Genomic DNA, 15,542 nt, shown 5'->3' with positions numbered 1-15,542 from the left:
TAGGAAGACTAGACGTGGCATCTGTCACCTTGGTGGCCCGGCTGTCAGTGCAGCAATGTCTGGTGTACGGCGGGTGCTCATTAAATGTTTCGATGAACAATCTGATGTGCCTTAACCCCAAGCACAGTCAGACAAATCCCAGTGATGCCAGACGTGGAGGCAGAGTTTCTAATCAGGACGGGTATCACTGTTTCTGTGCTTCCTTTTCCTCCTTTCACCTAATCTACAGGCAAACTGACCACAAGCCACTGGGCAAATGCCTACCCATGGGCTTAGGTAGTCCAAGATGTGTAGTGTCTATAAATCACTATAAAACACTTGGACGGGTATGGTGTGAAACTCCGTGACTGGCTGCGGCTAAGCAGTGTGGCGCTTTAACCAAGAATGCTCATCCAGGCTTGGCCTGCACGGCCCCTGTGAGAGTGGCAGGGCGTTGGAGCAGTGGGAAGGCGCTAGCTGCTGTCCATCTGAGTGGAGGAGATGGCTTGGTGGTTGGGAGACTAGTTAATGCAGGGCGACTAAGACAGTAAGTGACTATGTTGAGGATATTAGGAGTTAGATTTCTCATCATTGGAGAAAAGAGAGATGAATATGAAAAGCGGGAAGGCGAGCATTAACCTTGTGGAGTAGGATTGAACCTGGAGGTATCAAGGTGTTTTTTTAACATACATAAAGATGTGGGTGCATGTAGAAGTAGATATATGTGTGTGTGCACACATGTATTTCCTCGCTCTGTCCACTTCTAGAGGGCCTAGAAGTAATGACCCGTGAGTACACCAAGGACCTAGATCTTGATTTCTAGATGCCCTTATCCAATAAAAGAAACCAGGGCTCATTAGAGAAATGGCTGATTACAGGGCTGGGGCAGAAAGTACAGAAGATGCTTGGAACATCTTGTTGTACCGGAAAGAATTAGGAAAGTGCTCAAAGAACGATGGGCCACGTCAAAAGGACACAGGCTCTGGCTAAAGGACCATCCACCTGGCAAAATGTGGGACGATTTAAGTATCTCCATACTGATGATGACAAAAGTATAACCCACCGAACAAAATAGAATTTCATGAGGCCATACTTTTGATACATATCAATATGTATTTATATGTAAATAAAACATAAAACCGACAAAACTCGACCTTTCTGTTGAATGCCACCTAATAAATATAAAAGCAATGATGGACTGAGAAAAATCACCGTTCATCAACTGTCACAGTGATACCTAATTCAGGACTGCAGCCCGTGCCCTAGAATAAGACCCTTTCCCTGGACCTAGAATAAGTCCAGCTAGAAACCCATGGCCTATTCTCACCCAGGGACTATTTGTCCCCGAGGAGACACTTAGCAATGTCTGGAGACATTGCTGGTTGTTACAGCTGGAGAGGGGTCTACGGGCATCTAGTGGGCAGAGACCAGGTTTGCTGCTAAACATCCCACAGTGCACGAGACAGGCCACGGTGCACGGGACAGGCCCACGGTGCACAGGATGGAGCCATAGTGCATAGGACGGGCCACAGTGCACAGGACGGGCCCACGGTGCACAGGATGGGCCCACGGTGCACAGGATGGAGCCATAGTGCACAGGACGGGCCCACGGTGCATAGGACAGAGCCATAGTGCACAGGACGGGCCCACGGTGCACAGGATGGAGCCATAGTGCACAGGACGGGCCCACGGTGCACGGGACGGGCCCATGGTGCACAGGATGGAGCCATAGTGCATAGGATGGGCCCACGGTGCACGGGACGGACCACGGTGCACGGGACGGGCACACGGTGCACGGGACGGACCACGGTGCACGGGACGGGCCCACGGTGCACGGGACGGACCACGGTGCACGGGACGGGCCCACGGTGCACGGGACGGGCCCACGGTGCACGGGACGGGCCCACGGTGCACGGGACAGACCACGGTGCACGGGACGGGCCCACGGTGCACGGGACGGACCACGGTGCACGGGACGGCCCACGGTGCACGGGACGGACCACGGTGCACGGGACGGGCCCACGGTGCACGGGACGGGCCCACGGTGCACGGGACGGACCATGGTGCACGGGACGGGCCCACGGTTCACGGGACGGACCACGGTGCACAGGATGGGCCCACAGCAGAGTTCTCCAGCCCCAAATGTCAGTTGGCCCAGCTGGAGAAACCTTTCTACAGAGAATTCTGTCTGCCTCAAGTAAGAGTAACAGGATTCTGTCTCTGAAATCTTGGCATTTCCTCCAATGAACCTTTCATGTTCAGTGTTGACCAGAGCTCCAAAGAGGACTAAGAACTGCGGTTTCTTCCAGGCAGTGGAATAAGACATATGAATAGTTTCTATGTTTGTGTGCTTAGCTAACGTACGTCTGGACACTGCAAAACTTGGTCTGAGACGTCACTATATCATGGTAGTCTGGTCATCTGGTGGGGCTACCCTCATCTTTCTTGGAAACAGTTTCAGCAGCTATGGTCACTTAGAAAAAACTCAAGGGCTGAGCAACCCAGAGTCAGGTCAGCTCAGACCACTGACCCTGCCCAGGTTCCACATTGAGAATACAGAGCCCCCACTCCTGGATCAAAGGAAATGAAAGGAGGCAGGAGATGTAAAGCAGAGTCCCACCCTTAGCTGCCTAGGCAAGTCACACTTCACTTTGTAGCTTTCATTTCTCTGAGGAAAAGTGAACCCTCGTATTTTCTGTATTAGTGAGTATTAGTGAGTATTAGTATTAGTGAGTATTAGTATTCATTTAGCGTGAATAAGGTAAAGGCATGTTATTAGGACGTCAGAAAAAGCCCGGGTCCGCATGATAGTCATTTTGATCAAACTGTCTGCTTGGAAGATACTAGGTAAGAAATGAAGGCATCCAGCTGAGAATCTTCTTATTTGCACATCTTTGCCTAAGGGTTTCTGCGTGGTTCCATCTGCTCCATCTGGCCTGCTAACACCTATCTCAGCCTGGCCCTTCTAACTGTACTTGTCCACCTGAATTTGGGGATGTGAAGAAGCCAGACTGTCTGGGAAGAGGGCCTCCCAGATGCCCCTTTATCCCCACCCTGCAGTACCTGTACCTCCTGCCCACAGGTCTGTGAAAATCCACTGCTCCTGTCTGCCCTCTGCAGCCCTGACAGAGCCTGGCACATAGTAGATCTAATGTAGATGGTTAACTCCTCACCTGATATGAGGCAGTAGCTGCACTCCAGATGAAGTCCTTGGGGAACTGTCCGTATAGGAACTCATCCTCTTTGGACAGCGGCATGCCATTGTTGGTGATGACCTCTGTGTAGTACCTGGCTGAGGCTCTTGCTGTGCGAGACTTGTTCACGTCATCAAAATCAACATGGTACAGTCCAAACTTGACCGTGTAGCCATTCAGCCACTCAAAGTTGTCCATCAGGGACCAGGCAGCATATCCTCGAAGGTTGACACCATCAAGTCTGTAGGCTGGGGACATTGCACAGAGGGCAGAGGACAGCTTTATACCAGGAGGGTCAGGGCCCAAGAAGCGCAGCCACGTACTGGCTCCTCACTTCAGGCGGTCTTCAACCACCAACTTGTACACACAAGTAATGTGTCCCATAATAGACCATCTTTTTGTTAATACTGATAACCCCATAACAAGTATTAATGGCTGATCTTTGCAAAATCAAATTCTTTTGTTGGACTAAAGGGACATGTCTGAAATTCAAGAGTCTTAGCCCACTTTAGAGGTTATTCCTCTAGGGTACATGGAACCTGAAAGTCAGTGCTAGTCACTCAGTTGTGTCTGACTCTTGGAGACCCCATGAACTGTAGCGCACCAGGCTCCTCTGTCCATGGAATTATCCAGGCAATACTGGATTGGATTGCCATTCCCTTCTCCAGGGGATCTTTGTGACCCAGGGACAGAACCTGGGGCTCCTGCATTGCAGGCAGATTCTTCCCATCTGAGCCACCAGAGAAGCCTGACAAATGGAATCTACCAGAATATAATAAGTTCCTTGTCAGCATAAAGGTGTTTGTTTTGTTCCCTGCTGTGTCCCCAGCACTTAGAATAGTACTTGTCACACACTAGTTGGTCAATAATGAAAATACTCTTGTGGGACTCTGTGTGCACATTTGGGGCGATGATCATTGCTTTTTTTTCAGATTCCAGAGGGATATGTATCCTCAGACAGGGAAAGAGTTAAAGGACCAGGGTATAAAAGAGAGACCTGTTGATGGTTTGTACTCCATTCTGCCAAGGCTCCTGACATACGGATGTTGGGAGACTCTAAGGGGAACATGAACCCTCACATACCTTTCAAAGCTTCATTGATATAGGTTTTGTGGTAAAATATCCTGTCGGTGTCTTCCAGTTTGGGGTCTGTCAGCCCCACTCCATTCTCAGTGATGTAAACGGGGATGTCCCCATACTCTTCCTTGATCCAGTTGAGCAGTCTCCGCATCCCCCAGGCGGCAGCCCTGTTCATGGCTGTGGCAGGCCAGGAAGTGTCCTCCCACTCCAGCAGCTCCTGGTCACTTGTGTAGGAGGGTGGGTTTAACCTGGGTGTCGTGTGTTGCACAATCCTGGAGGAGTAAGTGTTGAGGCAGAACACGTCGGCAGTAGCTGCGATGTACTGCTTCTCCTCCTCCGTGAAGCTGGGCAGGCGGGAGGTGGCCAAGTGCTGCAGTTCACTCCTGTTCCCCACCTTCCACTTCATGGCATCGGGGTAGTCTCCGTTTCGGAAGATGGGGTGGGCAAACCAACCCAAGGAGAACTGCAGCATCCGGTCAGCTGCCTCCACGTCCCTGGGGACCAGCGACTGGGGCTCTGCCCAGTGGGAACTGAGGCTCAAGGAGATGACCCCCTTCTGCTCTTGCCTGTACTTCTCGTCGTACGTGTGATAGACTCTGGCATGAGCTTTGATGATTGCATGGCCAATCCGGTAAGGTCCACTGCCTGAGTCATTCACATTTGGGGGAAATTCCCCTGAGCCATATCCCAACCAGGCCTGGTACGTGGGCTCATTAAAAGTCATCCAGAACTTGACTCTGTCACCAAAGGTCTGGAAGCAGAAGTCTGCATAGCTGTTGAACAAGTCAACCAGTAAAGGATTCTCCCAGCCTCCGATGTCCTGCAGGGCCTGGGGCAGGTCCCAGTGGAACAGGGTCACCATGGGAGAGATGTTGTTTTCCACCAAGCCGTTGATCAGCTTGTTGTAATAATCCACACCATGTGCGTTGACAGAAGTGTTTCTCCCAGTTGGGAAAATCCGAGACCAGGAGATGGAGAAGCGATAAGCCTTCACCTTCAATGCTTGGAGCATGTTCAGGTCGGCATCCAGGTGGTTATAGCTGTCACAGGCCACGTCTCCAGTGGCATTGTCTTTCACGTTGCTCCCTGGTGTGTGGGTAAAGTTGTCCCAGATGCTGGGGCCTTTGCCGTCAGCGTCCCAAGCTCCTTCAATCTGATAGGCTGACGAGGACACGCCCCACAGAAAGTCATCGCGGAATGTGCCGTGGTAGAACAGATCTCTCTCAAACTTGGGTTGGTTGGAGAACTTCTCCCAGACCACTTTTGCCTTGGAGGGCACCTCGGATGGAAAAGAGAAGGCTCTGATTTTCCGGGGGACGTTTGCTATGCTGGGTGGTGACTGTCTTTTTACTACCTTGTTGAGGAAACCATTTTTTTCGATCATGCTGGTGAAAAAATAGGCAGATTTCCTGGCAGTCCTTGGCCTGCTGCTGTCATCGAAGTTGACGTGGTACAGCCCAAACCTCTGGCTATACCCAGAAGGGCCTTCAAAGCCATCAATGAAGGAGCGAACGATGTAAGACTGAACAACCACCGAGTCTTCTTTGATAGCTGTGGAGAAAAACAAAATTGGGACTGCTTTAAAGTCTCTGTTTCTGATTGTTCTAAAGTCTCTGCTATTATTTTTCAAATAGAGGTGTTTATTTGGGGTTTCTCAGCACTGCAGCCATGCTCCTTGGAAGAAAAGCTATGACCAAACTACACAGAATATTAAAAAGCAGAGACATTACTTTGCCAACAAGGGTCTGTCTAGTCAAAGCCATGGTTTTTCCAGTAGTCATGTATGGATGTGAGAGTTGGACTATAAAGAAAGTCGAGCAGTGAAGAATTGATGTTTTTGAACTGGGATGTTGGAGAAAACTCTTGAGAGTCCCTTGGACTGCAAGGAGATCAAATCAGTCAATCCTAAAGGAAATCAGTCCTGAATATTCATTGGAAGGACTGATGTTGAAGCTGAAAGTCCAATACTTTGGCCACCTGATGTGAAGAACTGACCCAGAAAAGACCCTGATGCTGGGAAAGATTGAAGGCAGGAGGAGAAGGGGATGACAGAGGATGAGATAGTTGGATGGCATCACTGGCTCAATGGACATGAGTTTGAGCAAGCTTCAGGAGTTGGTGATGGACAGGGAAGCCTGGCATGCTGTAGTCCATGTGGTCACAAAGAGTCGGACACGACTGAGCAACTGGATTGAACTGAGCACTGCAGCCCAGAAGGCATCGATTTAAGAAGCACTTGAATTGTGTTCTGCTATAAAATAGGGGAGGCTTATAAAGGCAAAGCCTGTAAGGTTACATAAATTGTTTATCTAGAATTAGGATTGGAGGGGACTTCCCTGGTGGTCCAGTGGTTAAGACTCCATGCTCCCAATTCAAGGGGCATGAGTTTGATCCTTGGTCAGAGATCTAAGATCCTGCAAGCCACATGCTGTGAACAACGACAAAAAGATGATGAGGCTTGATGAATGGTTAGGACTCAGATGGGCAGAGCATAGAAGGAGCACTGTAGGGACTAAGAATATAAAAGCAAAGACTTAAGGCCTTTGGGGAGAGAGTTAGGAGGCTGATATGAATGAAGAGCTGACTATTACTACAAACACTACTTTCTGGCTTCATTTCCATGGGAGACCGTTTTTTGTCCCATAAAACAAAACTCTGAAGACTTAATGAAGTACCACCCGTGCTCAATCACCAGCATATCCATGTTCTTACCCTTGAGCACCTCATTGATATACTGGTTGAAGTAGTCGACTCTCAGGGAATCATCGATGAGGTCTTCACTCTCCCCTATGGGCATGCCGTTCCCAGCTAGGTAGATTGGAATTTTGCCTTTTGTGTATTCCAAGGATACAAAGTTCAACAGCCTCCTTATGCCCCAGGGCACCACACGAATCCAAGGGGATGCGGTCTGGGGCCATGTGGGGTCCACATGCTGGGAGAAGCCTCCGATGGTATCATAGCTGGGGATGCAGGTATCTCCTCGGGCCTTGCTGATGAGGCGGGAAGTGTAATGGGACAGACCCAGAAAATCAGCAGAGCCTTTCAAGAGCTGTTTCTCTGCCTCGGTGAACTCAGGGAGCTGGGCCACAGGACTGGGGCACTGCTTGTTCATCTGTTGAATCTGGGCCCTCAGGGCAGCCGGGTAGTCCCCATCCACAAAGATGGGGTGTGCAAACCAGCCCAGCATGAAGTGCAGGAAGCGTTCGGCGGCTCTCAGGTCCTCAGGCCTCTCCGGGGACAGGGGTTCTGCCCAGTCCGAGTTCAGCACGATGCCCACACGCCCCTGCTGCTGTGGGCGGTGGTGGCTGTTGTAGTGGTGCCAAGCCCTGGCGTGCGCCTTGAGGACCATGTGGGCCACCTTGTGAGGAAGGAAGGAAGGAAATACAGGACTTAGTGACAGCTGCACCACCCACAAGTCAGCAACAAGTCAATGAGAACAATGTTAGCAAGTTAACACCGAGGTGAATGATGGTAGCAAGTTAATAAAAGCAGTAAGACTGACGATGTCAACATCAATATTCAACATTGATGTCAACAATGTCATCAAGTCATCGACAAGTTAACACCTACGTCGCACTGGCAACAAATCAACAAAACATCATGTCAACAGCACCGAGAAGACTGATGCTAACAATGTAAAGGAGGCTGGGCCATGGACAATGTTGACAACACCACCGTGCCAGCAACATCAGCAACATGGACAATAGCCTCACAGGCCAACAGCAACGATGTCCACAAGTGTTGACAAGCAGTCAACACCACCGTCAGATCATCAGCAATAGCACCGCAACCACACTGACAAGGGTTAATGGCTTCTCTCGTGTGATCCTCACTTGTCTGACAAGTGCAAATACTATTTCTACAACACAGGTGAGGAACGCAGATCCAGACAAGGGGTAGACGCAGGCCGTCCCGCCTCGGGCTTGTACCGTCACTCACAGTGCTGTGCTGCCTCTGTGCTCAGTAAGGGCTTAGGGACTAGCGAGCCGACAACTAGTTGGAAGTGGGGACCATTTTAGTTAACACAAAGGAGGGGAAAAGTCTTTCTAGCCTGCCTGATCTCCTTTCTACTTAATGAAACCTAGGAAGAGAAACCACCACCAGGACCTGTTCGTAGACTCAACTCATGGTCTTACAAAAGTCAGCATCGTTCCTTGGTGGAGCGCCGTGAGAAACTGGGCAAAGGAGGGGTGTGTGGAGCATAACAAGTCTACATTTAAATCGACTCTGTCACATGCTCAGGAAACTCAAACCATCTTCTCTCTCGACTTCAGCTTGGTCTGCAGGAAGTGGGTCATTCTGGATCCTCCCTGAAGGACTCAGGGCAGCTGTGTGAGCAGAGCACAGAGCAGAGACTGGGGTGCAGGAAGGGGTTTGTTATTACTGAGCGCCTCTTCTTTTCGTCATGTGAAGAGGTTGACACCTGTGTTTGAAGAATGTTACTCCAAAACATGGCTCTATGAAGAGGAGCTCCTGACTGCTTGTAGTGTACCAAATATTAGTCCTTAACTGGGCCCTGACCTCCAGCAGCAAACTGTGCTCCTTTCTTAAAAGCAGGAATGCTTCCCTTCTAAGCTTGCTGGTGTCAGGGCAAAACATGGGAACAACCGAAATGTCCATTGACAGAGGAATGAATAAACAAGATGTGGCACATATATACACTGGGATACTACTCAGCCATAAGAAAGAACGAAATAATGCCATCTGTAGCAACATGGATGCAACCAAAAATCACCATACCAAGCGAAATACGTCAGAAAGAGAAAGACAAGCAGCATATGGTATTATATGGGGAATCTAAATATGGCAGAAATGAACCTGTCTACAAAACAGAAACAGACTCACAGACGTAGGGAATTGACTTGTGGTTGCCAAGGAAACGGGGAGGGAGAGGGATGGAGTTTGGGGTTGGTAGACGCTAACTATCATATATGGGATAGATAAACACCATATATAATAGTATATACAGTATATACTATACTGCTGTATAGTACAGGGAATTATATCCAATCTCCTGGGGTAAATCATAATGAAAAATAATATTTAAAAAGGTATATATGTATATAACTGAGCTGCTCTGATTTACAGCAGAGATTGGCACAACACTGTAAATTAACTACACTTCAATAAAAACAACAACAAAAAAACCACAGGTACGAAGCCGAGGGTACACTACACTGTGAGTGCGAGGAAACTGTGACTGGAATGAAATACTGGTAAGATGACGAGAGAGATGAAATTTTTCCTTACTGGTATCATAATGTTTTATAAATAAAAGGAAGAATCGAGAGAGAAAAGTGAGGTGGACTTTCTCATCAAAGTCTCTATAGGAAAATCTCAGGAGACATAGCTGTAGGGATAAGAAGCCTAAGGAGAAAAGGTTGGGATGAGCTTCACAATAAAAACACAGAAAGGTCCAAACCTTCTGCTTTCAGTAGAGTTCTCTTTCTCCGTGGGTGTGGTGAACAAGAGCAGAAGGGAAGCCTTGACTTCAGTGCTATGTTCCGGCATTATCTGAGTCGCTTACTCACAGAGCTCACTCTGTGCATATTTTGAATTGCTCTCTAATTTTCTGATGTGTGTTAGTATCATTTCCCCACCAACGGTTTTAATGTCTTGGTGACACTTATCTAGCCTGGGGCACAGTGAATACTCCTGTCTCAGAGCAGTTTGTGCGTGTTAGTCACTCAGTCATGTCCTGCTCTTTGTGACCCCACGGACTGTAGGCCGCCAGGCTCCTCTGTCCATGGACTTCTCCAGGCAAGAATACTGGAGTGGGTTGCCATGCCCTTTTCCAGGTGATCTTCCTGATCCAGGGATTGAACTTGTGTCTCCCTTATTGCAGGCAGATTCTTTACCATATGAGCCACCAGGGAAGCCCATTTCAGAATAGAACCCAAAGTGTGGCAGGGGAAAGCCAGACTAATGTGCTTATCCTGAAGAATGTTGCCAGTGAAGCTAGTAGATTTTCTGGGAGATTAAAAAAAAAAAAGGAAGACAATGCTTGGGACCCATATGAAGATATTTAAAATTTTGTCTCCAGGGACTTCCCTGGTTAAGACTCTGCACCTCTACTGAAAGGGGCATTGGTTCAATCCCTGATTGGGGAACTAAGATCCCACATGCCACATGTGGCCAAAAAAAGAAAAAATATATATTTTGTTTTCAAGATATACATCCCCTTCTTGTTGAAGTGATACTCTGATTGCCCCCTGGAAAGATCACCTTCCTCCGTCCCCACCTCCCCATCTCTCAGCCAGTACTGAGGGGTAGAGCTGGGATCTGCACTGAGCTTCACAGCCCCCTAGCCTAGACCCAGTGACTGGTTCAGTGATGAGCATGTGACCCACATGGAGACCATGAGCACAGGAGACCTCTGCCAGAACAGTGATAAGCAATCTTTCCTGTTTTCTACTTATGTTGAAATATCAGAGAAGGATTGCAGGCATCTGGCTACCGGGAAGCCTAAGAATAAAGCCAATGAGGGGAACAAGAGAAAAAGAAAAACTGAGTCCTGGTAACGTCATCAGTAGTCCAAACAACTCTACTCTGATCAGCTAAAACTAGGACTTTCTAGTTTCCTGAACTCAGAAATTCCCTCCTTGCTTTAAAGTCAGTTTAGGTTGGGTTTTCTGTCACTTGCAGTTAAGTCCTGGCTGACATGGAACACTTGCTTTGGAGTCAAGTAGATTTGGGCTCAAAATGTTGGCTTCACACTGCTAACCCACTAGCAATGTCATCACAACCAAATTGCTTCTCCTCCTGAACCCCAATTCCCTTGTCCATCAGAGCCGTTCTGAGGATGCAGTAACAATGTTTAAAGCACCAGAACAGCGTTTGGTACTTTTAACAATTTTAACAGCTCCTTCCCTCCCTCCAATTTCCTCTAAAGAAGAAAAAGGAAAGACTTGCTGATGGGAAGGTGAAAGAGTGTTTTTCCAACCAAGTGCCCTTCCTCTTCCAACAAGTAGGCACTGCAAGGATGGGAAGTACCTTAAAAGAGGCCACCCCTGGGTCGGAGATGCCCGGAGCGTGCTGGCCGGTGCCGTAGCCCGCGTAGCTCATCACCCACGGCTCGTGGAAGGTCACCCATAGCTTCACACGGTCCCCAAACGTGGAGAAGCAGAAGGCCGCATAGTCCAGGAAGGCGTCCACCACATCTTCACTCTGCCACCCACCGCGATCCTGCAGGGCCTGGGGCAGGTCCCAGTGGAACAGGGTGGCCATGGGCTCGATGTGCGAGTCCAGGAGGCTGTCAATCAGTTTGTTGTAGTAGGCAACACCCCGGGGGTTGGGGTTACGCCCCTGCCCAGTGGGGAAGATGCGGGACCAGGAGATGGAGAACTTGTAGACCTGGGCCTGGAGGCCACGGAGCAGGGCAACGTCAGTGTCTGCCTTGTGGTAACTGTCGCTGGCCACCTCTGGCGTTGCTTGGCCCTTGTTGGTGTTCTGGTGCCCAACTCTGTCCCAGATGCTCGGCCCTCTTCCATCCTCTGCCCAGCCTCCTTCCACGTTAAAAGCTCCCGTGGAGACACCCCAGAGGAAGCCTTCAGGAAAAACATCCTGCAGGAAAGCATCCCGTTCTGCCTTGGACTGGTTGGCAAACGCTTCCCAGACCCTCTGATAGGCTGAGCGGGGCGACCAGGCGTATACTGCTGTGTCTGGGCCCAGCTGCAGGGCAGTCTGGAGGGTCAGGCTGTCACTCAGAGAACAAGACCAGCTGAGGGAATGAAGTGACATGAAGGGACATAATAAGTAATGACTCTAATTTATAGGTGACCTGAGACTGATGTAAAGATTCCAATAACACTGACTCCAAATGATGGGCAGGAAGTGACTGGGAGATGGGAAATTATTATTATTACCCCTTCTTAGGCAAGTTAGGATGAGATGGTTGGATGACATCACCTACTCAGTGGGCATGAGTTTGAGTAAACTCCGGGAGTTGGTGATGGACAGGGAGGCCTGGCATGCTGCAGTCCATGGGGTCACAAAGAGTTGGACATGACTGAGTGAACTGAACTTAGGCAAGTTATCACTACTCCTGCATGACTGAAAATACTGTGCTAATGCTACTAGTCTCTGTATTAGAACACCCTTGAATACCGTCTTCAGTTCTGATGAAATTTTTCTTCTTATAATGTATATTTATAAAACACAACTAAAGATAATGACTTCAGTTATTGAGTCTTTTGATTCTGTATTGGCCACTGTGATAAAAATGTATGTACATTAATTACCTCATTTAAATTTCAAAATAAGTGTATGAGGTAGGCACTACATTATTTATCCTCTTCCTACAGAGAAGGAAACTGAGACTTAAAGAAGTGAGTAATTTCTGGGCATCAGGGGCCAGCAGCTATTTACCAGCTGGTACAGAAATATTTCAGTAATTGAACTACCAGTACAGCTCTACTGATGGGTACCACTTAAATATCAGCCCCAGCTACAACCTCCTTTCTTGTTCATGTTGCCTGGGTTATGGTCATAATGGCAGGCGCTCAAGCATCCATCTAGGACCATGAGGTAGAAGTTTTGATAAGGTGACAAAACAACAAGAGAGGAGCCTGGACTTCTGATGATTTTACCCACTCTATAGACTGTCCATCTCTGGGCTTCATTTATGTCAATAAACTTTTATCTTTTTTTAAAATGAGAACTCCTTGATTAGACAGCTTGCAAATGATAGAGCTCAGAGTCTGTGCTTTTAACCACATATCACTATATATATGCGTAGATGTGTGGACATTATATGCATATTTGTGTTATGCTTTATGAACATAAATATTTATTCAGAAATAAATATATCTGAAATAAACATAGCTGAAATAAAACATAACATGAAATGCTATTTGGGGGGCTTCCCTGGTGGCTCAGTGGTAAAGAATCCACCTGCTAATGCAGAAGACATGAGTTTGATCCCTGGTTCAGGGAGATCCCACATGCCTCAGAGCAACTAGGCCTGTGCACCACAGCTACTGAGTCTGTACTCTAGAGCCTGGGAGCCGCAACTATCGAGCACTTGTGCAGCAACTACTGAAGCCTGAGCGCCCTAGAGCCCATGTTCTGCAACAAGAGAAGCCACTGCAATGAGAAGCCTGCATGCTGCAATGAAAAGTAGCAGCACCCCATCGCTCCCGTTCTCTTCAACTAGAGAAAAGCCTGTGGAGCAATGAAAACCCAGCTGAGTCAAAAATAAATAAAATTATTTTTAAAGAGCTATTTTCATACACAACAAAGTCTGATATATTTTGTTTAATTCTAGTCTGTTTTCCTTCTCTCTCCCTCCTCCCTCCCTCCCTCCCTCCCTCCTTGAGTCCTGTCCTGTAGGCTGGAGACCAGTGCCTGAGAACATGCAGCAGTTTCACCAGCAGAGGGCAGCCTTGAGGAAGCGTTGGTAGAGGTGGGTGTGTTCAGCCCGGAGGAGAGAACACACATGGGGAGAGGCAGTGAAGGAGAAGAGCAACTCCCTGTCCTAGGGCTCTCGTGTGGAGAGGGGCTGGCATTTTACAAGCCTGGCCCAGAGCGCAGAACTGGTACAGGGACCCTGCAGAAAGATCTCTCCCATGGACTGGGGCCTGAGCCTTACAAATTTGTGTGTGTTAAATCCCTTCAGTCATGTCCAACTCTGTGCGACCCTATGGACTGTAGCCCACTAGGCTCCTCTGTCCATGGGGTTCTCCAGGCAAGAATACTGGAGTGGGTTGCCATGCCCTTCTCCAGGGTTCAAACTTAAGCTCCTTCTGTTTTATGAAGCATCAACTCTGCATTTGGTAGAAAAGTGGTGACGGGAAATGATGGCCTACAGCTGTGGATTATCCAAAACAGATGCATGAGTCTGAGCACACCAGGGACACGGAGGGGTGCCCACTCAGCTCTTCCGACCCAACCCTTCTGATCATGATTGTCCTGGCTTGGGTGAAAAGAGGTTTTCAAGAAATAAACTGCACCTGGATAAAACAGAACTTGCCATACAGGCCTTGGAGCCTGGGTTTGCCTCAGTTGGGTAGAGATTTAGCTCAAGAAGTCCATATGCCCAGCCTTCCAGGTGTCCCTCCTTCAGCTGTCCCTCACCTTCTATTCTGACCCCTCAGAGCATCCCGGTAGTGCTCTCATCCTCTCCTCTGGGGAGCAGTGCTGTATCTCCTGCCACACTCTCTGCTAGAGTCACTGGTGCGCCTGTCTCACTTCTGAGTCTAAAACACTCCAATGAGAAAATGATGTCTGTCCTCCCAAAACCCCCTTCCACCTGCCCCACACCTGCAGGTTCTCCATAAACACTCACCCACTCACATGTTATCCAACATTGGACCTTCCCTTCAGGGGAAGTAGCGAGAGATCAAGGTGTTAGAAAGAGAACCCTGGAACTGATGTCTCATGTCACCTTGTGATTTTATAAGCACTGCTTTCTCAGACTGCCCCTTTTATTATGACCTCTTCAGTTTTATTTTCCAAAAAACACAGCCCAGCACTCCTCAGCTGATTCCAAATATAAACGGAGAGCAGTTCTGACCTGCTTGCTCATGCAGTATAACTGCAATATACTTCTCACACTCTGAGCACAAAGCCTGACATGTCGCTGCTTAGGGTCTGGTGATGTGAACTGCTGATTTGAAGTGAGTTGAGAGGACTGAACAGTAGAGGGAGACATGGCTGAGGACAGCCAAGTGCTGGGAGAAAAAAAGGTACAAAGAGGTAACGCACTGAAGCTTATGATCTTGGACAGAGCTATGCTAGAAATGTCTGCAGCGAGCTTTGGCTGAAGGTCTGGGAAGCTAATGGTTGCCCCTAGTCCTTCCTTGACACAGGGTACGAGACATTCCATTGTGCAACATACTCCTGTGGAGTGCTGAGGGTTCTGGGAAACTCCCTGCACTGGCTTCCACACCAAGATTTCTCACTCAAGAAATGCATTGGAATGTAAGTGCATGCACGCGTGGGTGCTAAGTCCCTTCAGTCATGTCCAACTCTTTGCAACCCAATGGACTGTAACCCACCAGGTTCTTCTGTCCATGGGATTCTCCAGACAAGAATACTGGAGTGGGTTGCCATGCCTTTCTCCAGGTAAGTGCAGGAGACTAACATAATTATGGAGATAATTGCAGATCTGCTCTAATTTTTTTTTTAGTATGTGTCTTACCAATTTTGTACTTCATGTGCTAAGAAATTATTTGCAATCCCACAATATTGTAAAACATTTGTCCTGAGAAACCATTGAATTAGGCTTCTGCCCGGTGCACGGCTGACTTTCCCATTTATGCTGTCTCCTTGCAGGTAATATGCTTCAAA

The 15,542-nt window shown here is 48.4% G+C and overlaps 1 protein-coding gene across 1 annotated transcript in view; it reads right to left on the bottom strand.

The window, feature by feature from the left end:
- Nucleotides 1-15,542, bottom strand: part of LCT (lactase) — a 49,122-nt gene that overhangs the window by 15,426 nt on the left and 18,154 nt on the right. The window contains exons 6-9 of the mRNA XM_070768480.1: nt 11,247-11,973; nt 6,966-7,611; nt 4,257-5,804; nt 3,153-3,421 (exon numbers count right to left, since the gene is read on the bottom strand). Coding sequence (XP_070624581.1) covers nt 3,153-3,421; nt 4,257-5,804; nt 6,966-7,611; nt 11,247-11,973 — 3,190 coding nt within the window. The remainder of the gene's footprint in view (nt 1-3,152; nt 3,422-4,256; nt 5,805-6,965; nt 7,612-11,246; nt 11,974-15,542) is intronic.

The sequence above is a fragment of the Bos indicus genome, chromosome 2 (assembly GCF_029378745.1).
Source record: "Bos indicus isolate NIAB-ARS_2022 breed Sahiwal x Tharparkar chromosome 2, NIAB-ARS_B.indTharparkar_mat_pri_1.0, whole genome shotgun sequence".
NCBI lineage: Eukaryota > Metazoa > Chordata > Mammalia > Artiodactyla > Bovidae > Bos > Bos indicus.
The sequence above is the reverse complement of the archived record's forward strand: the minus strand, read 5'-3'. Positions and strand labels throughout refer to the sequence as shown.